Source organism: Chelonia mydas, chromosome 3, assembly GCF_015237465.2.
Source record: "Chelonia mydas isolate rCheMyd1 chromosome 3, rCheMyd1.pri.v2, whole genome shotgun sequence".
Taxonomy (NCBI): Eukaryota; Metazoa; Chordata; order Testudines; family Cheloniidae; genus Chelonia; species Chelonia mydas.
The window spans coordinates 45449058-45475697 of record NC_057851.1 but is presented as its reverse complement, the minus strand read 5'-3'; the positions used below and the strand labels follow the sequence as shown (position 1 = coordinate 45475697).

The following is a 26640-nucleotide window of genomic DNA, read 5'->3' as shown; positions in this document are numbered from 1 at the left end:
TGTTTGAAATAAGACTGGCATCCCAGCATTCAAATGGAATCAAACAATAATTTTTAGTTTGAGCGGTATGTGTGATATCAGCAGATAAAGTAAGGTGAGAATTGAAGTGGGAGCAGGGAGAGGCAAGATCGTAATCATAAAGAATTATTTGATTTTAGGATCTGCAGTGTTATTATTTGCCAGGGCTAGAAACATTCTGGTCTTCCAGTACAAAAGAGGGTAAGTAAACTTTTCTACTACTAGATCAGGTTGAAAGAAAATTCCTATCTTAGCAAACCTAACAAATGCAAGCATAATAGGTAATATATATTAATGCATACAGACTTTTATTCACGTATAACAGGTATGCTGTCTTTTGTTTCTTAAGTTCTGTTTGTACTTTGTAAGTAAATGTAGTACATTTTTAAAAAAAACAAACCACCGGAGATCGAAAAGTTTTTGAGTTGTTTCCTTGACAGTCTGATTATAGATTTCTTTGGGACTATGGTAGTTATGGTGGGGACAGAAGGGAAAGTAATTTGTGTTCATAATGAAGTGTGCACAAATCCTCTTGGGAAGGGACGTTCTGTGTTTGTACAGCACCTAGCAGAATACGTTCTGGTCCCTGATTGGAGCTCGTACATTCTACCACAATACAAATAATAAATAAATAAAACATGTTGCAGAAAAGTAGGTTTATTTGAAAAAGAACACGATCGTGTCAGCTTGTCGTATCGACTTACGTACACCATAATAATTTGAAAGAGGTAAAATAAAATAGGTTTCTTGCAAGTGTTAACATTGCCTCTTCTTTGCTTGTTATAAGTTAACTAGCATTTTTGGAAGCTGATGTTTCTTTTGTGCTTTGTTTTTAAGTCCCTAGTATTTAGCTTCAGCTCAGGTCAGAAGTCAGATTTCACAGAGGTTGTGTATGGAGGAAATTAAAAAAAAAAATTGGACTGAGATGAATGCCTTGTAAGTAATAGAAAATGCAAGAAGCTGACTTAGAAGCCAAACTACAGCAATGTACTGCTTTTGGCTCATATGCTAGAGTAAGAAAAAATCCCCAAAATAATGGAAAAATTCTGTGTTTGATTGTTCAAGTTGCACATCTTTCATTTAGTACATAACTATCATGAATCCACAGAGAATAAACTTGAATCTGAAATTCTTACCTTTTCAATAATTTTTGCCTTGTCCTTAAATCTCAGTAAAACTCCCCTCCCACATCATCAACCTAATAAAAACTTTACATCTGGTAGTTTGGTATTTGTGGGACCAAGCATCTATTAAACTGTTACAGAATGTAGATTCTCTACTGATTCTCTTCTGGATGCCTAGTACTAACACGGCTGCTACTCTGAAACCATTCTTTTCATTGTACTCATTTGGCTACTTTTGGTAAAGGGAATAATTATTTGTTTCCATTTACCTGCTACTTGTGGCACTTCTCATATGTCAAAACAAAATGCTGCATGCCTGTATCCAGAGTGGGTGTTCTGTAGTACTTAGAAGTTTCTTCACATCTAATCGGTTTCTAATTATTACCAGGGTGGGAGATGCTGTCTATACATATAGGAAGACCCCTTTTTTTGCACTGAAAAGTTTACAATCAAAGGAGACAAGCAACATACAAAGGATGAGGGAGAAGGACAGTATACATATATGTACAAGTGTTATACATTTAAATAAAGCACACTGACATTTTATTATGTTGTTAAACAAATATATTTCATTTACATCCAGTGGCGCCTCCACCTATGTATTATTTGTAGGCCCATTTCATGTGTGAATCACTGAAGACATGGGTCTTGAGGAGGGATTTGAAAGAGGATATGGTAGTGACCCTGCAGATCAGCTCAGGGAGAGGATTCTTGGCAAAAAGAATGCAAAGATGTTTGTTAGACAAATGAACAAGTGGATGGTCAAGACCAACATGGTTGACAGAGGAGAAGGGTGCAGGGCCGGAGGGCAATGTCTATATTAGTCTGGTCTTATTCTGAAAAGTTCTAAATTCAGTGGTAGTTAAGGGTGTTTAGCATCTTTTAAAACTGGGCCCCCGTTTAGTTATTGATTTTCTTGCTGAAGAGATTAAAAAAAGTTGTCTGACCAACTACTAGTCAACAGAGGACTATGTTTTGTATCAAAACCAAGGAATTCAGTGGATATTGCCACTGTCATGACACACAGGAGATGCTGACAATATATTAAGCAGAAAAACAGCCTGCAGATTTATTAAGACTGTGCACACAGATAAGCAGGTGAGGATCAAATTTTGTGCAACCAGACTTGACCAAATTCACTTGCTTGTGCCAGCAGTGCATTTTCGCCACTGACCAGAGGTTTGCATTTTGTAACTGAGAACAGAATATGACCATTAAAGATATGCTTGTGTTCTAGAAGGTGAAAATACACAAAGTAAAGATTTAAAGTCTTTGTCTCCTCTGTGTCTTGAAATTAGTTTAAAATTAATTAAGAGTAAAGTATAATATTCCAAAGTAGCCCTATTTCATTTTTATTCATTAGAGTCCTATTTTAATACATAACGGACATGGAATTAAGCAAGGAGTGTAGTTATCAGATGTGGTTAAAATAAAATGTATCGTGTCAACAAATAGGTGCAAATCAGGGGTTGGAGCAAACAGCAGATGGGAGAGAATATCCAGAGTAAAAACTGGAATGGAGAAAAGGCAATATGAAATTTGTCATGGCAAGTTGCATCTGCTAATATTAGTGGAAGCAATTTAGTGATAACGTGCATTACTGCATGGCATTGTGCTCATCTTATTCCCCCTCTAATGCACAACTCTACTGTAACGCATTTGGGACAAGATTCTGATTTCAGTGACAGATTAAATCTGCAGTAATGCCACTGAAATCGGGAGTATCACCCCCAGGTCTACACCACAATCATTGAGATCAGAGTCTGACCCTTTTTCTTTGAGTTCATAATAGCATATGAAATAGTGTAAATCACAGAAACCAACATTATTTTGGGGAGGAAAACTGCATTTCTTTTCCTATTATAATTCCAATAGCTAGGTATGGTGAAGGGGACTACAATCATGCAAAGACCCATATTGTGCTCTGTGCCTCAGACAATTTGTCCCCTCTTAAGAGGAATGAAACAGCTGTGCATCCTAAGTGAATTACATTTCATGGGACAATTTCAAATTTGTGGCTTTTGGACATAATGTACTTGTTACTCTTATATAATACCCTATAGTAAAATAATAGCTGTTTCAGAGAATACCTAGGAAATGGTTATAATTCTAGAATAAGGGTCAAATCTTTCTCACATTACTTACATGGATAGTACACCTGAAGTTATGGAACATAGTCAATAGGACTACTAGCTGGATTTGATCCCGAGTCATTTTTTATGCACAATTTGCAAAGCATAACTGTTCAGCTGTATTTTCGTTTGATAGAACTGTAATATATTTTCTTTTTACAGTTTAATTTAGGACTCAAAACTTTGGAAATAAAATATACATGGCACAGAACTTAAAGTTTCTTCAGACAATTTTAATTCTGCTACTTCAGGATTACATCTCGGCTGAAGATGGTGAAATAAGAGCAAGTAAGAGAGATTTATTTAATTGTATTTATGTGTCCTGGCTAGTTAAAAACAAGTGTAGCATATTCAGGGGACTGGATTATGATATCTGTATCCACATCCACATATAGTGCTTACTAGGATGAAATGTCAATGGTGAATCGAGGAAGGGGAAGAACATATTTGGATACAGACTGGCTAACCTAGTGAGGAGGGCTTTAAACTAGGTTCGAAGGGGGCAGGTGACCAAAGCCCACAGGTAAGTCAAGAACATGGAGACCTAGGAGAAAGTTTGGAATTTGGGGGGGGGGGGGGAGTATGGGCTGTTAGAGCAGGGATAAAGGAGAGACAAGACAGAATGGGGAGGGTGGGGAATCAAATCAGTATCGTAGATGGCTGTATACTGATGCAAGAAGTATGGGGAATAAGCAGGAGGAACTCAAAATGCTAGTAAATAAACAACAATGACATAGTTGGCATCACAGAGACCTGGTGGGATAATACGCATGACTGGAATATTGGTATAGAAGGGTACAGCTTGCTCAGGAAGGAGAGGCAGGGAAAAAAGGGAGGAGGTGTTGCCTTATATATTAAAAATGTATACACTTGGACTGAGATTGAGATGGAAATAGGAGACACACTTGCTGAAAGTCTCTGGATAAGGATAAAAGGGGTAAAAAACAAGGCTGATGTCATGGTAGGGGTCTACTACAGACCACCTAACCAGGTAGAGGAGGTGGATGAGGCTTTTTTTAAACAGCTAACAAAATCACCCAAAGCACAGGACTTGGAGGTGATGGGGGACTTCAACTACTCAGACATCTGCTGGGAAAATAACACAGCAAGGCACAGATTATCCAATAAGTTATTGGAATGTATTGGATACAATTTTTTATTTCAGAAGGTGGAGATAGCTACCAGGGGAGAGGCTGTTCTAGATTTGATTTTGACAAATAGGGAGGAACTGGTTGAGAATCTGAAAGTGGAAGGCAGCTTGGGTAAAAGTGATCATGAAATGATAGAGTTCATGATTCTAAGGAATGGTAGAGGGAGAACAGCACAATAAAGACAATGGATTTCAAGAAGGCAGACTTTAGCAAACTCAGGGAGCTGGTAGGTAAGATCCCATGGGAAGCAAGTCTAAGGGGAAAAACAATAGAAGACAGAGGGCAGTTTTTCAGAGAGACATTAAGGGCACGAGAGGAAACAATCCCACTGTGTAGGAAAGATAGAAAGTATGGCAAGAGACCACCCTGGCTTAACCAGGAGATCTTCAATGATCTAAAAATCAAAAAAGAGTCCTACAAAAAGTGGAAACTAGGTCAAATTACAAAGGATGAATATAAACAAATAACACAAGTATGTAGGGACAAAATTAGAAAGGCCAAGGCACAAAATGAGATCAAACTAGCTAGATGCATAATGGGTAACAAGAAAACATTCTACAAATACATTAGAAGCAGGAGGAAGACCAACATCAGGGTAGGCCCATTTCTCAATGAGGGGGAAAAGTAAAAACAGAAAATGTAGAAATGGCAGAGGTGCTTAATGACTTCTTTGTTTCGGTTTTCACCAAGAAGGTTGGTGGTGATTGGATGTCTAATGTAGTGAATGCCAGTGAAAATGAGGTAGGATCAGAAGAGGCTAAAATAGGGAAAGAACGAGTTAAAAATTACTTGGACAAATTAGAGGTCTTCAAGTCACTAGGGCCTGATGAAATGCTTCCTAGAATACTCAAGGAACTGACTGAGGAGATATCTGAGCCATTATCGATTATGTTTGAGAAGTCATGAAAGAAGGGAGAGATTCCAGAGGACTGGAAAAGGGTAAATATAGTGCCCATCTATAAAAAGGGAAATAAGGACAACCCGGGGAATTACAGGCCAGTCAACTTAACTTCTGTACCTGGAAAGATAATGGAGCAAATAATTAAGCAATCAGTTTTCAAACATCTAGAAGATAATAAGGTGATACGTAACAGTCAGCATGGATTTGTCAAAAACAAATCGTGTCATACCAATCTGATGGCTTTCTTTGACAAGGTAGCAAGTCTTTTGGATGGGGGGTGGGAAGCGATAGACATGGTATATCTTGATTTTAGTAAAGCTTTTTATACTATCCCCCAATGACCTTCTCATAAACAAACTATGGAAATGCAACCTAGATGGAGCTACTATAAGGTGGGTGCAAAACTGGTTGGAAAACCGTTCCCAGAGCGTAGTTATCAGTGGTTCACAGTCATGCTGGAAGGCCATAACGAGTGGGATCCCTCAGGGATCAGTTCTGAGTCCGGTTCTGTTCAATATCTTCATCAATGATTTAGGTAATGGCATAGAGAGTACACTTATAAAGTTTGTGGCTGATACCAAGCTGGGAGGGGTTGCAAGTGCTTTGAAGGAAAGGATTAAAATTCAGAATGATCTGGACAAACTGGAGAAATGATCTGAAGTAAATAGGATGAAATTCAATAAGGACAAATGCAAAGTACTCCACTTAGGAAGAAACAACCAGGTGCACACAAACAAAATGGGAACTGACTGCCTAGGAAGGAGTACTGCGGAAAGGGATCTGGGGGTCATAGTGGACCACAAGTTAAATGAGTCAACAGTGTAACGCTGTTGCAAAAAAAGCGAACATCATTCTGGGATGTATTAGCAGGAGTGTTGCAAGCAAGACACGAGAAGTAATTCTTCCGCTCTACTCTGCTCTGATTAGGTCTCAGCTGGAATATTGTGTCCAGTTCTGGGGGCCACGTTTCAGGAAGGATGTGGACCAATTGGAGAGAGTCCACAGAAAAGGAACAAAAATGATTAAAGGTCTAGAAAACATGACCTATGAGGGAAGATTGAAAAAATTGGATTTGTTTAGTCTGGAAAAGAGAAGACTGAGAGGGGACATAACAGTTTTCAAGGAGGAGGAAGAAAAATTGTTTTTCTTAACCTTTGAGGATAGGACAAGATGCAATGGGCTTAAATTTCAGCAAGGGAGGTTTAGGTTGGACATTAGGAAAAACTTCCTGACTATCAGGGTGGTTAAGCACTGGAATAAATTGCCTAGGGAGGTTATGGAATCTCCATCATTGGAGATTTTTAAGCGCAGGTTAGACAAATACCTGTCAGGAATAGTCTAGATAACTAGTCCCGCCACGAGTAGATGACCTCTCGAGGTCCCTTTCAGTTCTATGATTCTATGAATTGTCACTGATGAAAGGTTCCTGATGTATGATCCTGTAGCCATAATATTTTACGTCTCCTGCAGGAAGGGAATGTCTGTATTTTTAAAAAATGGGAACTTATTGTTGTTTCAAGGAAAATTCCTTAGGAGCAAGCTGAACTCTAATAAGGCTCCAAGACAATGACCACTCTTTATTAGATGCATATGGCTTACTTATTCCAAAATTGTCCTTTGTACGCCTCTCCTCCAGAAGTCACGTGATTCAGATAGCTGTTTGTATAGCAACAATAAGAGAGTAAATATTGAAATCTATGCAGCTGTCATTATGCAATTGCATTACACTTTATAATAAAAATAATGCACCTCCTAACTAATATGCCCATAAACACATGCTCCACTCTTCTGTTATTGAGCTCAAGTGATTTGATGACATCTCCTTGAAATATAATGGGCTACCAGTGCCATTCAACAGAGTTAAATGCTCTATAATTGTTACTGTAGGTGCTTGGTGCCAGTGTCAGAGAAATTTTACAGTGGGGTTGTGATCAGAAAATGACTGAGGGGGAAAATACCTTGCTGCTGAAATTAGCTGTACCCTGGCCATGTGTGTTTTGTGTCAGATCTGCTTTTTTTTATTGCTGTCATCATTGTAGACAAATACAGGTATGGAAGCAAAAGCTGCATTCTTTTCTATCTCAGGCATCAAATGCAATTGCCAGCTGCAATTCTGATTCCAGAGTTTTTATTGTTGGTTATGGATGGTGATAATGTGCAAAACAGAGCACAGCTTGATTTTTTTCAGGTGCCAAGTCAAGTCTGCAGGTCTGACTGAAAATAGCTTGTCTTCTGATAAATTTAGTAGATTTTTTTGATATGGCAATTATAAATGAACAATTTACAAAATATTTTGGCCAGCTGACTACAATATAACCAATCACTGATAAATGAAAAAAGGATTTCTTGCAGTAGAGAAGACCCCCATTAAAAGTATTGCTTTGATTTTTGTTTTTAGGTTGCAGAACTGCTCCAGCGGATTTAGTTTTCATCTTAGATGGCTCCTACAGTGTTGGCCCAGAAAACTTTGAAATTATCAAAAGGTGGCTTGTCAATATTACAAGAAATTTTGACATAGGGCCAAAGTTTATTCAAGTTGGAGTAGTCCAGTACAGTGATTACCCTGTACTTGAAATCCCACTAGGAACTCATGATTCCACTGAAAATCTAATCGGAGAAATGGAATCCATACAATATTTAGGTGGAAATACGAGAACAGGAAGAGCGATTCAGTTTGCGATTGACCACCTTTTTGCTAAATCCTCAAGATTTCTAACTAAAATAGCTGTTGTTCTCACTGATGGCAAGTCCCAAGATGAAGTCAAAGATGCAGCGGCAGAAGCAAGAAAAAACAAAATCACTTTGTTTGCTATTGGTGTTGGCTCAGAAATTGAGGAGGATGAACTTAGAGCTATTGCCAACAAGCCCTCATCAACTTATGTATTTTACGTTGAAGATTATATTGCAATATCCAGAATAAGAGAAGTAATAAAGCAGAAACTCTGTGAAGGTAAGCCATAATATATCTTTGGAACATAGATAGTTGCAAAGTCTTGTGATATGTACTGCTGTGTGCATATTGCAGTATTTCAGTGGTGTCCTTTTGGTAGGTATATAGCTCAGCCACTAATGAATAATAACAAGTTTTGTTAGCTATTGTATGAGCTTCTCCTGATTTTGATGCAGTATTATTTTTTTCCTAATAAAAAAGGAAGCATTTTTGAGGCGTGATATGTTAATATGTTGTATATTTTCATCTCCGTGTGTGTGATTTTTATATGAAAATCTTCCCTTTGCTTTACCAGAATTTGAAAACATAAATCACTGAAGCTCTTTGCATTAGTGCTGAAAATATTGAGGTTAATTTTAATGCGTGTTGAGTTAAACCTTCAGGGATTTAAAAAAAAAAAGTGTGAATACTAGTTCTGTATTTCCAGTTACATTTGGCTTAAGTCTGCAACACTGTTTATCACCTCTTCTTAACAAATGGGAAGAGAGGTTCATGTTAATAATAGGAGTGCTTCTACTAGCATGTGCTGAGAATCCCAGAAGAGATTTAGAGGCTTTTGTTACAATTCCAGTGGATTTTCCCAAAACATTCTGCATAATTTTAAATAGCATTTTTTGTAGAAGAATTAGCCAAAAACAGCACTTTAAAGTGACTTTTAAAACTTGAAATGTTAAAAAAATAACTGCTCACTGATATTTTTGTTTTATATAATAACGTTATGAAACACTTACAGTCCTCTAAAAAGTTAGCATAATGCTTCCAAAACCCACCACAGAGAAGGACTTTGTTTGTTACAATGAATATAGCATGCGTCAGCAGCATGTTTGTTGTGCTTGTCATACTATTAAGAGTTGATACAAGACATACTTCCGTGGTACAATGTTTCTACATTTAGCAGGAGCAAAATAAAAATATTTTCCTGTGTTTTTATCTTGAAGTATGGACTTCATTGAAAAAATGTGGTAATTGTTTATTGAGATACAAGTGTTAGTCTCTTGATACATGAATGAAAATCACAGTCATCCAATGTACTGTAGTTGATATACTGTAACTTAAATAGTGGGGGGGAAGCCAATCTAAAAAATGACTGAAGTCTGTTTAAACATTATGTAAAGATTCTTTAATAAAAAATTGATACGGGGAGAACTTTCCCAGAGTAAAGACCTGTAGATTATTTTCTTTACATACAATTTGCCAAGGTAGACCCATGGTCTGTCAACTCAGGTATATTGATGGAGGATACTACTGCCTAAATCTGATTCTTTAGAAGAGGGTCAACCTTCCCAGTAAACAACCTGGCCAGCTGTGCACTGGTGTATGTACAGGACTCCTTTCCTGAACCCTGTGTTAATCAATTACTGTCCTGAAGTATGTGATTTAGGTACCTGCTTTAGAAAATATATATATATATATATATATATATATATATATATATATATATATATATATATGTGTTACTAATGGCCATAAAATTATCTAGCTCCTTTTAAAAATCTAGATGCTGTATTTCTCTCTTAATGGGGATTGTGGGGAGAGAGAGTTCTGTGACACGAGCATTCATCAATAACACAGAAGCAATGAATGGGCAGCACTCAACAACATCAGACCTATTCAAGCTTTTATTTCATGTGCAAATAAGTGTAAAAACATGATTAAATAGCACAAGACTACCGACTTCAATAAGTCGGTTTAAGTTTATTGTGTGAGCACACTCTGTTGCCAAATAGAAGGCCAAGGTTAGAAACTGGCTATAGAACTTTCTCCCCATGCTGACAGAGGCCTTGTGTTCCATGACTTGCAGGTGATGTGCTCGGTCTGGCAAGGGAGCGAGTAAGAAAACTTTACTGAACACTTTTCTTTTGGGACTCATTGTCCAGTTCATGGCTTGTCCTCCTGTCTGGAGGGAGAGGGAGAAGTTGTTTCACAGGGCACTAGCAACCTGGGCAAAACTGATAGCCCCAGGGTAAATGATACACAGTTTTCTGCATTTGAATGTCTGAGATTTTACCAGCCTTAATATAACAAAGGAAGGATTCTTTCTCTTCACTTTTAGATGCAATCTTTGCATGTCAGTAGTGTATTAAAAAAACAATAGTCAATGCAGTGATTTAGCGGTACGTGAAGAGAGATTATGAGGGAGAGAGGGATCAATTATTTGCATTAACTAATGAGACTGAACAACAAGTAGTCTGAGGCTGCAGCAAGGCAAAATTAGGTTAAGTATAAGGAAAAGTGACATAATGAAGCAAGCTGTCAACGGAGGCTGTGGAGTTGCCATCACGGGCAATATTCAGCGTTGAGTCCAGGTCTGCTCCCAATGAAGCCCCCAATAGCAAAACTACTACTGCCTTCAGGGAGAGCAGGATCATCTATTGTGGATGGTGTTGGTATTATGAAAACAATCCTGCCTCAGTGGAATAAAGGTCTGTCTTAACCCACATAATTCTTTTATATCTCTTTAATGCATGAAATATGTATATGGGAATCTCAGGGTCAGGTTTTAATCTTGGTTACTTCAGCATAAACTCAGAGTAACTCCAGTTACTTCAAGGGACCCTTATTTCTGGATTGAACTAATTAGGGTGATCCTGGATTTCCACTGCATAACTGAGATCAGATTATGGCCCTAGTTCTCGTGTCAGCTAGTATGAATGTCTTGTATCCATAGTCATAGTAGACGCACTTGGTCAACTTTGGTGTAACTGAGTTTAGAAACTGACTCAGTGATTTTGCTGCATGTGCATGTTTTTTAATCCATTCAAAAAGACCAGCTGAAGCAATAATTTATCAATGTTCTTATTTAACATCAGAAGTATGTTGACTCAACCTTGCTCCCATGTTTTGATATGAATAAGAACACCAACTATGTTTGTGCTGTGTAAATAATTGTTCTGGGATCTTCCAGACCCTGGATATTTTATTTTCCAGAGTGTAAGTAGTGCATGATTTCAGTAATTCTTGGCTTTCAGAAAGAGATGGAGGATGGAATAGCCATTGACTAGATGGCCATTTCATAATGTCTTATTGAATGTTGGGGGAATCCAGTTATGGCTGGCCTCTGAGAGGGCAGGCAGGGGTGCACAAGGGGGAAAAGGTTTCTTACTCACATGTTCAAGAGAGGAAGAAGATGTAAGGGCTAGCCATGGTCTAGACCTCCGTGCTGATTATTCTCTGGCATCAAAACTTGAGTTCTCCCTGTTAGCACCTGGCCCTAACCCACGGCTGGTCCAGATGGAGATCTGAGAATCCTCCAGCCCTTTTTTGGAATGTATTTCTAACCTCTTTCTTGACTATGAACTGATATTTTCCTATTGAACAGTGGAACATTTGAATAGTGAAAATGTATGTACAATAAATAGTTTAAGCATATATTATAACAAGGAAAATTGTCTGTTTTTAATAAGATAATATATATCAATGAAAAGAAATGTTGGCTTTAGCACATAATTCAATCGTTTTTTACCATTTTAGGTCCATTGCCCAGTATCGTTTTTGTTTAAAAACAAATAAACACAAAAAAAGGTAACATTCAGCCAACTTTAAGTTCAACAGAAAACATATCACACCATATCTGTACAATGAAAAGAGCTTTAAAGCAGACTTGATAGATCATAGTTCATATTGAGTGCAAAGAAGTCAAAATGCAATTGTTGTAACTCAAAAATAGTTATAACTTTACCCCTATCCTATTTCACTCTGATTTAAGGTTGATTAATTGGAATTAATCCAACTCTAAGGCACTAAACACCCAAACTCATGTTACTCTTTGGTACCATTTGTAAGGCTTTTAAAAATTAATTCCCATGCCTTTGTTATCAGTCAAAAGTAAATACGCTCTTTACTTACATAAGTCCTTTACATCTCAAAAAATTCTTCACACTAGCATTACATTTTATGCATTTAGTTGTGAATTGCTAAAGTAAATGAAGGAGTGCTTTAGAAAAGAAAGCTTCAGAAGTAAGTGCGTACTGGAGCTACTTTTTGACTCTCTGTATTAATAATGAAGAGTGGAAGATTTTCTGCACATCTAATTGTTTGTTTGCTTTTCTGTTACAGCATGTGGAGAATGTTTTTTTTTTTTTTTTTTTTTTTTTAAATACGTAACAGCTTTTTTTAATGCTGTATTATTAAAAAGGGTTTGATTACAAATAATGGAAAATGCTGCTAGTTAATCCATGACTCTTCTCCTCAGTGCCCCATCATCTCTGTTTGTAAAGTGTGAAGGATTGTTCCCAGAAAGCTTGTCTACACAGTGAATTAGTGCACGGCAAGCCAGAGTGTCAATCTACAGTGCACCAGGTTGCTGGGCACTAACTTGCTTTGTGGACACTTATACAGTGCAGGGAAAGTCTTGAGTGCTGCTTAGTGTGGTGCAATATGGTAGCAGTGTTCATATGGCAGGTTAGTGTTTAGCAAGCTGGTGCACTGTAGATTCACATGGTGGTTTGTTGTGCACTAACTTGCTGTGTAGACAAGCCCAGAATGAGCAGAAAGTTGATCACATCAGAGATCCTCATGTTGTTTTTCACAGTTAAGCATCATAGGAATAAAATAATGAAGATACTGGGATTCCTCCATGTAGCCCGATATTTTAGTACCAGTCACCAGAGATCAGTGATGATCTCCCCTCACCATCCCTGTTGTGAGCAAATGACTCCATGTACATTAGGGGGGCAGCCTCCCTCAGTCCCCACATTCAGAAGGAGCCACAAGACTCTTTGGCCTAATGGACATCTTTCTTCTGTCTATGTCCTGTACCAGAACCATCATCTAGGGATAAATCCTTCTCTCTTCACGCTTTATTTCTATAACACACACACAAACTAGTGTCAATAGGCAATTAGGGGATCTCATTCTCATGAATCCGATCATTGAGAAGGGACCAGTCTCAGCCAGCTATGCCCTGGATAAACCGGCAAGAGCTGCACATCTACCCTCTTGAAATAGGAAGCTGCTTCTGTAGCTGGATATCTAGGGTGCCCGTGTGTATCTGAGTAATGGCTGTGATAATCTATCCCTAATAAAAAGCTTTACAGAAATGGAGATTGTCAAGGTTCCTCCCCCCACTCTGAACTCTAGAGTACAGATGTGGGGACCTGCATGAAAAACCTCCTAAGCTTATCTTTACCAGCTTAGGTCAAAACTTCCCCAAGGTACAAAATATTCCACCCTTTGTCCTTGGATTGGCCGCTACCACCACCAAACAAATACTGGTTACTGGGGAAGAGCTGTTTGGACACGTCTTTCCCCCCAAAATACTTCCCAAAACCTTGCACCCCACTTTCTGGACAAGGCTTGGTAAAAAGCCTCACCAATTTGCCTAGGTGACTACAGACCCAGACCCTTGGATCTTAAGAACAATGAACAATCCTCCCAACACTTGCACCCCCCCTTTCCTGGGAAATGTTGGATAAAAAGCTTCACCAATTTGCATAGGTGACCACAGACCCAAACCCTTGGATCTGAGAACAATGAAAAAGCATTCAGTTTTCTTACAAGAAGACTTTTAATAAAAATAGAAGTAATTAGAAATAAGAAATCCCCCCTGTAAAATCAGGATGGTAGATACCTTACAGGGTAATTAGATTCAAAACATAGAGAACCCCTCTAGGCAAAACCTTAAGTTACAAAAAAGATACACAGACAGAAATAGTTATTCTATTCAGCACAATTCTTTTCTCAGCCATTTAAAGAAATCATAATCTAACACGTACCTAGCTAGATTACTTACTAAGAGTTCTAAGACCCCATTCCTGGTCTATCCCCGGCAAAGACAGAATATAGACAGACCCACAGACCCTTTGTTTCTCTCCCTCCTCCCAGCTTTTGAAAGTATCTTGTCTCCTCATTGGTCATTTTGGTCAGGTGCCAGCGGGGTTACCTTTAGCTTCTTAACCCTTTACAGGTGAGAGGAGATTTCCTCTGGCCAGGAGGGATTTTGAAGGGGTTTACCCTTCCCTTTATATTTATGACAGAGATATAATAATGTTTTACATATCTGTACTGCCTTTCATCTGAGGAGCTCAAACTGTATTAGTGACAGTGAGTATGTCTCCCACACTAGCTATGTCTACATTGCAGCTGGAAGCAAGCTTCCAGGCCAGGATAGACAGGCTGGTGCTAGCAGGGCTCGAGCTAGTTTGGTAAAAATAGCAATGTGGTTGGTGCGGCTCCAGTGGAGACCCGGGCTAGCCACCTGAACCCAAACCCAGGGGGTCAGATGGGCTTGAGAACCCAAGCTGCCACCCAAGCCACAATGTTCACACTGCTATTTTTCGCATGCTAGCTTGAGCCCTGCTAGCACAAATCTGTCTACCCGGGCTGGTAGTCTCACTCACAGTTGCGATGTGGACATACCCCATGTTCCTGCTGCAATATCCATCAGGTCCCCAGGAGAACAAGCTGTGCACATCAGCTATTTCCACCCACAAACTCAGAGATCCAAAAGTTCAGAGCTGTGTGGAGGGGATTTGGAGGACACCTGGCAAAGAGGGGAACATGTGACAGGTTTTGCTTCCAGGTCCTTGTATTTTGAGGCTTTTCTACTCCAGTTTTCATTCATTCATCGCGTCTGAATCCTGTAGCATGGAGAAATATTTGACCTAAAGACTTTCAATATTTCTTCCATCTTGTCTTGTTTTGGTATTCAAACAAAGAAGTTGAGAACTTTAGACTAAAATCTTTCACAGTTTAACAAACAGATGCAGTATCAAATAGCAGTTTTAGTGTTTTCAGAATTGATTGCTGTCAACTATTCTGTCTATTGCTTTATAGAATCTGTTTGTCCAACAAGAATTCCAGTGGCAGCTCGAGATGAAAAAGGATTTGATATTCTTCTAGGATTAGGTGTGAAGAAAAAGGTTAAAAAGAGAATTCCGATTCCATCTTCTAATGCAAAAGCTTATGAAATAACATCAAACGTTGACTTGTCAGAATTTACAAGGTACTTCGTTGTAAAAAGTTATCCAGTTTGGGATAAAAATGTGGTTTATTAGAAGTGTATGGGATTTGTTTCAGACTATCCCATTTAGAATGTGTGGGTTTTTTTTTTTTTCTCCCCAGGAATGTGTTTCCGGAAGGTCTTCCTCCATCGTATGTGTTTGTCTCCACTCAGAGGTTTAAGGTCAGAAAGACATGGGATTTGTGGAGGATTCTAAGCCTGGATGGGAGGCCGCAAATAACAGTTACTGTAAATGGGGAAGATAAAACATTATCATTTACTACAACAAGCTTAGTAAATGGAACTCAGGTTGTCACTTTCACTGCACCTCGTGTAAAGGTAATGAGTACATTGATCCTATATTGGAATATTCATGAAAGTACAGGTTTATTTCCTTGAGTCTTTACCTTTGTTAAGATATACTAGCTCACTCTTGAATTTGTAAATATTTTAAAATCGCTGGATGACGCCTCATACTACATGCTGGTGTAAGTTGAAAAACATTATTTGGTATTTATTACAAAGATAGCATCTCTGTCACTTAGTAAATGTGTTTTAATAAAAATCTAGTTTTAGAGATGGATTTTGCCACTGTATATGTAGAGCAATGGTTTTCAACCTTTTTTCATTTGCGGGCCCCTAAAAATTTCAAATGGAGGTGCAAGCCCCTTTGGAAATCTTAGACATAATCTTCAGACCTCCAGGGATCCTCAGACCACAGGTTGAAAACCACAGTTCTATGGTAACAGTAACCTTTTGTGGACCCCTTAGACATTGTTCGTAGACCCACAGGAGTCCATGGACCACAGGTTCAAAATCCCTGCGGTAGAGGTTTCAAATTCATTAATTATTTTCCATTTATTTATTTTATTTTATTTTTTTATTAAAATAATTGTTTTCTAGTAGATTGGTTAGAAACTTGTGAATGTCAGTGCAACCTGGTTTATCCAATGCTGTGTCCAGTGAAAATGCCCTCATCTGGTTGTTTTTTTTTTATTTGAATAATAGACAACCTACACTAAATTTATTAGAACGCTTGTTTATCCAAGGACCTTGGAGTCCCAGAAACATTTTAGATAAACAAAGTTGTACTTTACTGGTACCTAAAACATTGGATTGGATATGAATGCTCATAAGAATAAATATGAAATAGTCTCTGGAGATCTTCTCAGACTCTCCAGAGAGAGTAACCATTTCTGTGATCCCACGTGGCAAAATCAAGTTGAATTTTTGACCATCATTTGAAATGATATACTCATTCCATTTCTTAGAAGACCAATAGCACGTGATAAGGAACACCATATAGCCAACTGGAGTCTTAGATCATATTACTTTTAATATTGAAGAACCTTCCCACTTTAGAAGTGGGGAAGAGAGCATTGCCATGCCAGAATTGTAACAGTTGTGTAGGTCAATCCAACATTTTTTTCTTTTACAGTTAAATTTGCTTAAAAATGTTGTGTGTTCTTTGGATATTTTTTCTGATCATTTTTAAAAGCCACAAGTGAAAAGCAATTCTGAGTTTTGAAAAATAGTCATTTATTTTCTTTACACTTGTGTTTTCTGCTTAGTATCCTCAAGCTGAACAATAGTAGTACTTATATAGTGCTTTACATATTCAAACTCTGGCAGAGCGGTTGTTTTGTGAATGCCAGTGATACCTAAATGTTGGATTTAGGTACCTAAATTTGCAGTCAAGCACCTAAGTCCCTTTGGGAATCTAGCCCTTAGGGTACTAAATCCAACTGTATTTTAATGAGATTTAGGGTCCTAAGTGAATGAAAATGGGATTTAAGCTCTTTTGACAATTTTATCCATGGTCTTTATCACCTTGGGTAGCTCACTGCTGAACAGGATTCCTCTATAAATTTTTACAAATATGGCTTTCTCTCTAGATATATATCCAGCATAGTGGTCTATGGTCTATGGGAAAGTGATTTAAAAAAAAAAGATTTTAAACTATTAGTTAATAATTTTAAATGGCTTAGCAGAATCTTGATTGTAAAATAAAGGTGATCTTGTGACATTCTGATTTTTTTCTATATATGTATGTCTTTACATTTTTTTTCCCTCTGATGGAGCCATGACTTTTGCAGTATTTTGCTATCACAACCAACCAGCCTTATTAATGGATAAAAACAAGTGGATAAATAGTTGGGATCAAATTTCATAATCCTTTAAATTTAGGAAATTATATTTTAAAGTCTCTTATTTTCTCCATTTTTTTAGACATTGTTTGACGAAGGCTGGCATCAAATTCGTCTCTTGGTAACAGAAGCACATGTAACTTTGTATATAGATGATCAAGAAACAGAAATGAAGCCATTGCATCCTGTTTTAGGTATCTACATCAGTGGACTAACCCAAATAGGGAAGTACCCTGGGAAAGAGGAAACTGTACAGGTGAGTCTAGAATATTGTCAAATGTAACATAGTTTGATACTATACCAGTTCAGTAGTACTGTAATTGTTAATCGTTTACCTTGGATTTCAATTGCAGCCTTCTATTTCCATGGGGTTATACTTTCTAATATAATTTCTTCTGGGCTGACATTTGAGATAAAAGTTTTAGCTAGTAATTAAAGAGATACAGAAACATTAAAAAAAGGTCACTCTTTAGTCTGAATTTCTTTTTCACCACAGCTGTTGCAAGTAATATCTAAGATTATGGTAAGTGAAGGAGATTAGGGGAAAATAATTTTCTCTTTCTTCAGGTTGTTTAATTTTCATGTTTGACAATATATGTATACAGTCAGTTTTCCTTCTGTACTGGCAGTTGTCCCTGATGTTTGTACATATATTTCACACAGCAACAGTGTAGAGAAAATCATTCTTGCCATAATGGCATCCTTGAGTACTCAAGAAGAATTATGTTATAGTAAAATGAACAGTTTGTTAAAGCTATGTTTTGGCAATAAACTTTATTTAAACTACTGGACTCTAAGGGAAGGGGAAGAATCTTTTTTGATGCAGCAATAAAACAAATGAAATAACAGAGATGAAAGTTCTGTATTGCTATTCATACAGCAGCATATAGTGTTTCTCTTTCTCTTCATCATGGAGGGCTCTGAAATGCTTATTCTGTAATTAAGGTGTTCCCAAATGTAGTGCTACTGAAACTTATTCCACTGGTATTCCACTTTGAGTCAGGACATCCAGGTGACTGGCTGTGGCATAAGCAGGAGCAGGCAGAGGCTGGAGCAGGCAGCTGGTAGTACAGTATCTTCGATGAGGTAGTGATGTTGAGCAGAGTGGAACATTAGGAGGCTATACACCTGCTTTAGGATCACCTGGTTAGACTCTTGCTTGTGGATTGGGTGGTCCCTTAAGACTCACAGGGAATTACCTCAGATGACTCATGAGGCTCAGAACACCCTTCACAGTACCCCCCGGAAAAAGATGCCTGCCAGGCATCCTTTGACCTGATTTATCACGGTGTGACTGATGGAATTCTCAAAGTAGGAGGTGTGTGTGTATGTTGTTGGTCGGCTTCCACCAACAATAAACCACCCCATAACTCTCCCAATCAACAAGATACATGAGCTTCCCCTGGCAAACTTTGGATCTACTTCACCAGGTACTCCTCATGTTCCTGGACAATGATGGGTGGAGGTGGTAGCTGAACTCATCTGGGAAAGGAGTTGTCAATATGGTCTTTCAGAAGGGGTCATGGGACACTTTCAGAGGGGGTCATGGGGTATGTTTTTCATCATCCTGGGCAGTTGGAGTTTGAAGGCTACAGGACTTGATCTGCTGGATGACCCAAAATTAGCCAAAGTATCAGTAATCTAACTTTTGTGAAGGTTGGGGTGAGCCAATGTGCTATGTGAAGAGCCATTCTTTATCTCCAACTATGATATGAGGGGTTCCCTGGTTTGTAATCCCCTATGGCCAATTCTAGGTGGGCTTTCAACTCCTTGATGCATGTGTTGAACTAGATTGAAGGCTCTGGGTACATGGGAGACTTTGTGGCATGGGTGGGTGGAACTGGCAGTGGAAACCTTGTTGGTATAAAAATCATGGTGATGGCCCAGAAATGTGAAATTAATTGCAATCCTTGATCAGATGTAATATTAGATGGTAGACCAGGGAGTTTGAATACATGATTGAAAAACAGTTGGGCTATGACCTCCGCAGTGGAAATATGAGTGCCTGGCATGAAATGGGACATTTTTGTAAGTAGGTCGACAAAAACTAGCACAGTTTTGTGTGGCCCTGGTAATTGGGAAGGTAAATGGTAAAGTCCACAGAGATGGACACCCATGATTGAGATGGAATTGGCAGTGGAATCAAAGTGCCCAGGGGTTTGGTGCAGGGAGTCTTCAATCAAGTGCATGTCACAGGAGTTGATGTAGGACTACATGAAAAAATGGCCATCTGAAATTTCAAGAGCCTCAACGTTTTCCGGGGGGCTGAAATGGCCAACTGGAGTGAATGATACCATAGCCAGAGTATTGTTAGATGTGGCTGACTGTTTGAGGTATAAATCCAGTATTTTAATAAGAGGATCTCTTTTTCAACTGAGAATATCAAGTCAGAAGCTAGATCTGTACCAGTTGCCATAATTTTCACTGCAAATAGATCGAGGAGTAGGAGGACTTCATGAGAGACAGCAAGTTGTTCATGGTGACATTGGCAAAATGGCAGGTTTACCATTGTTGGCATCTGGGCAATAGGTTACAGTGTAATTGAACCTGGAAAAAAGGGACTGACAGATATGGTGTTGATTGAGAGATTTACAGTCACAGGTACTCTGTATACTTGTGATCCATATATACCTGGACTGGGAAAGGTACACCTTCCAGGTGATGGTGCCATTCTTTAAAAGTGGCCTTGATGGCCACCAGTTCTTTGTCATAGATTTCGTAGTTTTGCTCCACAGGCATCAGTTTACGGGGATAAAATGCGCAAGGATGAAGAACTCCCTGAGGCCTATGCTGCTGTATTGAAACTGTTCCGATCACATAATTGGAAGCAACTTCTTTGACAACAAAGGCTTTTGCCAGGTCTGGATATAGCAAGATGGATGCTGATCCTAATGAAATACAATTGTAACTTATGTTAAAAAGGCAACTATAGACCTATATGACTATGGCTTATTCACCAAAAAACACTTTAATATGCTGGCCCCACATAAGCTAATGGTAATGGCTTCATAAATGCTGACTGCTGTTGGAAATGTAAGTCCCTTAATGCTAAATTAGCTCATATGTTTTGAAAGTGTCCGCGTATTAAGAATTTCTGGTATGAGGTGGGTCAAATGACCAGTTGGATACAGGATGCTAAATTGGATCTCTGCCCCATAAATTTCATTCTTGGATGTATTTCTGAAAATTACCTGGTAACAATATGCAGCTTTGGTCACTAAAAAATTAATTCTACAAAAATGAAAAAGTCAATTCCCACCAAATATTGATGCCTGGCTCAATGATATGGTTGACCTTGCAGCTAACGAACGACTGGCATTCCATAGAAAGGGATGCATGAAAAATTCAAAGCAATTTGGACTGAGTTTTCAGACATCTATGATTAATGTAGTTATGTCGCTTCGCTTCTCTTCGCTTCCCTTCCATTTATCCTAACCCTATTTACTTACTTTATATATTTTGATGAATCTGGTATTTTGATGTATTTGGAAAAAATTAATAGGAAATTATAAATAAAAGATAGGTGCTGATGTAAGTGCTTCCTTTAACTAATCAAAGGGGGACTGGGCTTCTGGTATCCAAGCAAATATAGTATTCTTCCGGAGCAGCTGGGCAATTGGGGTCACCACCTTCGAACACCCTCTGGTGAACTGCCGTTAAAAGTTGGAAGACTCCAGGAAACTCTGGACATCATGGATGTTCTTTGGGCTGCCCATTCCATGACTGTGGGCAATCTTCAGGGGTCCAGCTGGGGGAAATGACATAGCCAAAGAAGTTGACAAAAAGTCGACCAGATTTATACTTCTCGGGTTTCCCAAACAGGCCATTTGCTCAGACGTTCTTGTGCACAAGGTGGATGTGTTGGTCATGAAGGACTTGATTTTCTGAGAAGCAGAGGATGTCATCCAGATAGATCACCATGAACTGGTCTAAAATATCCCTAAAAATGTCACTGGCAAAGTGCTCGAATATGGCTGGGTCACTGGAGAGACCGAAACGGATAACTAGATAGTCAAAATTTCCATGACGTGCAAAACACAGTTTTCCATTTGTTGCCCTATTGTCCTGATGCAGTCTAGGTTGTAAGTGTCAAGAATATCGAGCTTGATAAATACCTTGGCAGCACAAACCCCTTTCAACAGCCTGTTGATCCAGGGCTAGGGGTAATTGATCTTTATTGTGCATTGAACAAAATCGCTATGATCTACATAGAAACACAAGGAGCCATCCTTCTTAAAGAACAAAATCAGGGTCCCAGTGGGAGACGTGGATGGAGAAATGAAATTTTTTGGAAGATTCTCATCAATGTGTTCTCGTAAGGCCTTGAATTCGGATTTTGATACAGAATAAATCCATCTGAATAGAATTCTGGTGCCTGGGTGGAGGTTGATGGGGCAGTTGTATGGTCTATGTGGGAGTAAGATGTCAGCATTTCTTTTATCAAATACATCAGCAACATTTTGGTACTGTTGTCTCCTTGAATCTGCTGAACACAGAAGGTAGTGGACTTTTCCATTCCTCCTCTTGTTTTCTGGGCATCTGACTCGGCTAGATGCAGTTGGTGGCAATAGCTTTCCTTGAATTGTATCTCTTCCATCTTCCAAGAGATGTTTGGATCATGCACTGAGAGCCAAGAAATGCTGAGCATAATCAGGAAGTGTGGCAAGGTGATTATATTAAATTGCAGAGTTTCCTGATGGTCTTGGATTTTTGACTTGAAGGGGCACAGTTTCATGCTACCATCAATTGACTTTACTTGGTTTGGTGTGAGCGTCTTCTGCACTGGAAGTTGATGAGCCCATCATCCATAAAATTACTAGAAGCTCTGGAATCCATGAGCACAAGCTGAGTGCAGCTCACTTCAGGTCTAATCAGGATTAAGAGGTGGAGAAAGACCTGCCTTGTGGAGCGTGACAGTTTATGGCTGCCAAGATACATGATGGCAGAAGATGGGGCTTTTGTGGAGGACTCAATTTCTTGGTTACATCCAGCCACAACCTCTCTAACAGGGCTGGACGTGGTTGTTTCCCAGGTTTCCCAAGGGTCTAGATTTAAGGGGGTACTCAGTAACTAAGTCCACCATAAAATAGGGAAAGGCTGTTCTATCACCAATACTCCTTTTCCTGATCCATGAGATGCCTTTGCATCACATCAATCTGCATACGCTCCTGTTATGGAATAATCCTTGGGGTTGGCTGGAATGGAGCAGGTCTAGGCTGGAGTTGTGACTATGTCCTCTTCTTTTCGTGGCGTCGCTTAGACAGATGACTCTCGATCCAGATGCACAATTCCATACGAGTTCAGAATTGTGGGGGGTTCGACCTGGGCCAGTTAATCTTTTACATTGTCATTCAGACTCTGGTGGAAATGGGAGATCTGGGCTGACCCTCTCCGTGCCGTGTTGGCAACCAGATGCTGAAAGTGAGCAGCATATGCCGAGAGGCTGATGGCCTTGTCTGAGAAACTACAAGGCGGATTCAGTAGTGCGATTTAGATTGTCGATAGTTACCTAAAAGCCGTGGATGAACTCATCAAAATTAGTCAGCATTGGGCCCATCTGCTCCAGAAGCAGTGATTCTCAATCTAGGGTTTCACCAGCCAATAAATGGTTGATAAACCCAACTTTGGTCTGGTCATCAGGATACATTGTGGGACAAATCCAGAACAAAAGGTGGCACTGGTTAAGAAAACCGTGGAATGTCCGGCGATTCCCATCAGATCTTTCTGGCAGTGGAACCTTTGGGCCGTGTTTCAGAGGGACCATAGCTGGTAGTACTGGAGGTACTGGAGATACTGGGATTTGTGAGCAGAGAGAGGCATTCTCCAGTTGCAGCTCGGCAAGTTGATCCTGAAGATGGTGGACCAACCATGCCAGGCAACCAGCCATGGCTTGAGCAGCAGCAGGGGCAGGCTGTCAGCACTGCTGGGAGTATCCCCAAAAGCTGGTGTGACAGGGTCAGGCCAGATGGCTACAGGAGAGTGATAGAAGGTAGATACATTAGCCCCAGATTAAGCTGGTCCCTTTTCCCTGGGTAAGGGGGGAAGGGATAGCTCAGTGGTTTGAGCATTGGTCTGCTAAACCCAGGGTTGTGAGTTCAATCCTTGAGGGGGCCATTTAGGGATCTGGGGCAAAAATTGGGGATTGGTCCTGCTTTGAGCAGGGGGTTGGACTAGATGACCTCTTGAGGTCCCTTCCAACCCTGATATTCTATGATTCTACGATGATTCTATGAAGATAACAGGGGCAGTTTCAGAATAATCGGGAACTAGCTGGAACCAATTAAGGCAGGTAGGCTAATTAGGACACCTGGAGCCAATTAAGAAGCTACTAGAATCAATTAAGACAGGCTGGCTGATCAGGGCACCTGGTTTTAAAAGGACCTCACTTCAGTTAGTGAGGGGCGTGCAGGGAGTGGGAAGTGAGAGGACATGCTGCTGGAGGACTGAGGAGTACAAACACTATCTGGAATAAGGAGGAAGGTCCTGTGGTGAGGATGAAGAAGATGCTGGGGGTGACCATGGGGAAGTAGCCCAGGGAGTTGTAGCTGTCACATAGCTGTTACAGTAGATGTTGTGGACAGCTGCTGTCCACAGGGCCTTGGATTGGAATCTGAAGTAGAGGTTGGCCTGGGTTCCCCCCTTCCTCCCCCAGACTCCCTGTCTGACACAGGAGGAGTTGACCTGGTCTGTGAGACACACCAGAGGGGAAGGTCTAATTTGGAAAGGGATCTGGCCTGTCCCACCTTGTGGGTCGGGGACAATAGAGACTGCAGAGATTGTTTTCCTTTCCCCCATGCTGGCTAGCGATAAGGTTAGCTGAGTGAATGGCAGGTTTGTATCACTAACAAAAGGAGCCAAACTGAGGACTGCTGTGAACTTCTGAGGCCACCAAATCCACCAGAAAGTGTAGGATCCACCAAGGCAGAGGAGGAACTTTGTCACACTGGGAGTATCCCCAAAAGGTAGCTATGTTGAGCAGAATGGGGTGGCTCAGGCTCGGAACACTCAGGGTATGTATTGCAGTTAAAAACCCACGGCTGGCCTGTGTCGGCTGACCTGTGTCAGCTGACTTGGGCTTGCGGGGTTTGGGCTGCGGGGCTATGAAATTGCAATGTAGATGTTTGGGCTTGGATTGGAGCCCAGGTGCTGGGACCCAATGAGGGAGAAGTGTCCCAATGCCTGGCCTCCAGCCTGAGCCCGAATGTCTACACTGCAGTATTATAGCCCCACAGCTTGAGTCAGCAGACATGGGCCAGTTGCATGTGTTTTATTGCAGTGTAGAGAAACCCTCAGGCTCAGAGATGACTAATCAGACTCAGAACACTCATCACACTTTGCTTGCTGTCCCCACTTGCATTTCCCCTGTATACAAACTTAAAGCTCAGCTGTTGCTTGGCACCCATTTGTTTGTGAACATTTTAGTCTCCATTCAAATTGGGTGTGTTCCAATCCCAGTCTTGCATAAACTAACACGGTGGAGAATTTGGATTGCCTTAAAACCTATTGAATGAGAGGTGGGCAATGGCAGTACTTTGGGACCCAGTGCAGAAAAGGGACCTTGGCTTTATTGCTAAAAGTTGTTTCTGCCAACCTTACAGTGCTGCCAAATGCCATAAATATCATGGGACAGCCCTGACATGCCTGCCTACTTTCCAGCTATGATCTCAAAAATGTAGCTGGGCTGCAAGTAGGGAGCAGAGTTTTCCTAACAACCATCTAGGCTTCCACAATTCTGGTTCTGGTCCATGACTGGGACTCGTAACTGCCATGGCAATGCAAATAATAATAATAATAATAATAATTAATAATAAACTTGATAGCTGTGCCCTTCCTCATGCTGAGAAGACCAACTGACGGAAGGGGAAGGTGGTTGCTAGTTGAAACAGCTGAGATGTTAAATTAGTGTAATGACAGTTGCCCTTCAAAATTGGGAACCATTTATCTAAAGAAAGGGTGCCTGATCTCTTCTTGATACTTTCACATAATTTCCACTAATGTCAGAGGAATTACATGTGCGTATTGAGGAGAGAATAAAAGTTGCAAGCAGCTACTGTCCCATCATTGGGTTACAGGAAGCATAAAGCACATGATATATGAAATTATGTCGCTGCTGTGCTGCCTTTATCATGCTTGCAACTTGTCAATGTTGTGTTCTAGTCTGCCAAAATAAAATATGGAAAAGCCTGTAAGTATTTTTGATCTATTTAAGGAACATAAAACACCTTTTTTCAATAGCTATGTGCTACCACAAAAAAGTAAGCAAAATTTCAGCTTTATAAGTAATTGCTGGCAATAAAACTACAGTACCTTAAGCGTTCCAGATGTTTGCTAAATAAATTAAATCCAGTTGTTAATTTCTTATGATTTCCTGATTTATAACTGTGTGGTACAAGACATTACTAATTAGACTGAGAATAATAGCGGTGACTCTGGGAAATATTGAGTTACTTACATTTAGATTAATTTTTTTGGTTTCTTTGAAAGATATATTTTCTTTTGTTTTCTCTCAGCTGTTTATATTAAAAGATGCAACAAGTTAAACAGTCAGACTTTTTAAAGATTTATTACGTTTTTCATCATCAGGGTGCTTGAACATGCACAGAGATTAAAGCAGAATGTTACAGGGTTCCCACTCACTGCTAGTGTGCCTCCTTGCGTCTAGATCTGGGAACGTAGCTCTTGCTGCATGGGTACCCCCTTGCTGCTCCTTGCTCACACTGCAACAGTCTCTCTTGTGATAACTCTGCCTTCTGGCCAGGTTCCCATTTAGTCCATCCCTTTAAGGATTACAAAGTCCAGGAAGACATCTATCCAAATGCCATCACTGGAAAGGTGTTCAGCCCCTCCTTGGGCTCTGTGCTACTATTGCACTGGCTGGCAGGGGAATCCAGGCCCATCCGCTACACCAGGTTCCAGCCCAGGGACACTATAACCAGCAATCCAGGTCCTCAGTCCCTGCCCCGTCGCTGTTTCCCTGGGCTTCTTCTGACAAAACCTCCCTGTCTTCTGTTTCCTGGTTCTGGGTTTCCACTGGAGCTTACTCTATTCCCCATGACTACTTCACTCCTCCTAGCCTCTTGCCAGACTTCTTACTCCAGGACAGGCTCAGAGTCCTTACTCTCCTCCTGTACTTCCTCCTTGTCCCTGGTGACCTCCCTCATCCCAGGGAGTTATGGAAGACTCTTTCCCCTGCAGCCCCATTCTACTCTCAGTTTCTTGGCTTTGTGTTGGCCCAGCCCTTTCATAGGTGGTTTATAGTGCTGGTTCAGCAGGGCTT

The 26640-nt window shown here is 40.0% G+C and overlaps 1 protein-coding gene across 4 annotated transcripts in view; it reads left to right on the top strand.

Moving 5' to 3' along the window:
* LOC102937775 (collagen alpha-1(XXI) chain) overlaps positions 1 to 26640 on the top strand; it is a 193904-nt gene that overhangs the window by 46824 nt on the left and 120440 nt on the right. For all 4 annotated transcript variants that reach the window (XM_037894224.2, XM_043542389.1, XM_043542388.1 and 1 more), the window contains 5 exons: positions 3437 to 3562; positions 7725 to 8276; positions 15051 to 15219; positions 15339 to 15555; positions 17446 to 17619. In XM_037894224.2, the coding sequence (XP_037750152.1) occupies positions 3475 to 3562; positions 7725 to 8276; positions 15051 to 15219; positions 15339 to 15555; positions 17446 to 17619 (1200 nt within the window). In that variant the 5' untranslated portion in view covers positions 3437 to 3474. The remainder of the gene's footprint in view (positions 1 to 3436; positions 3563 to 7724; positions 8277 to 15050; positions 15220 to 15338; positions 15556 to 17445; positions 17620 to 26640) is intronic.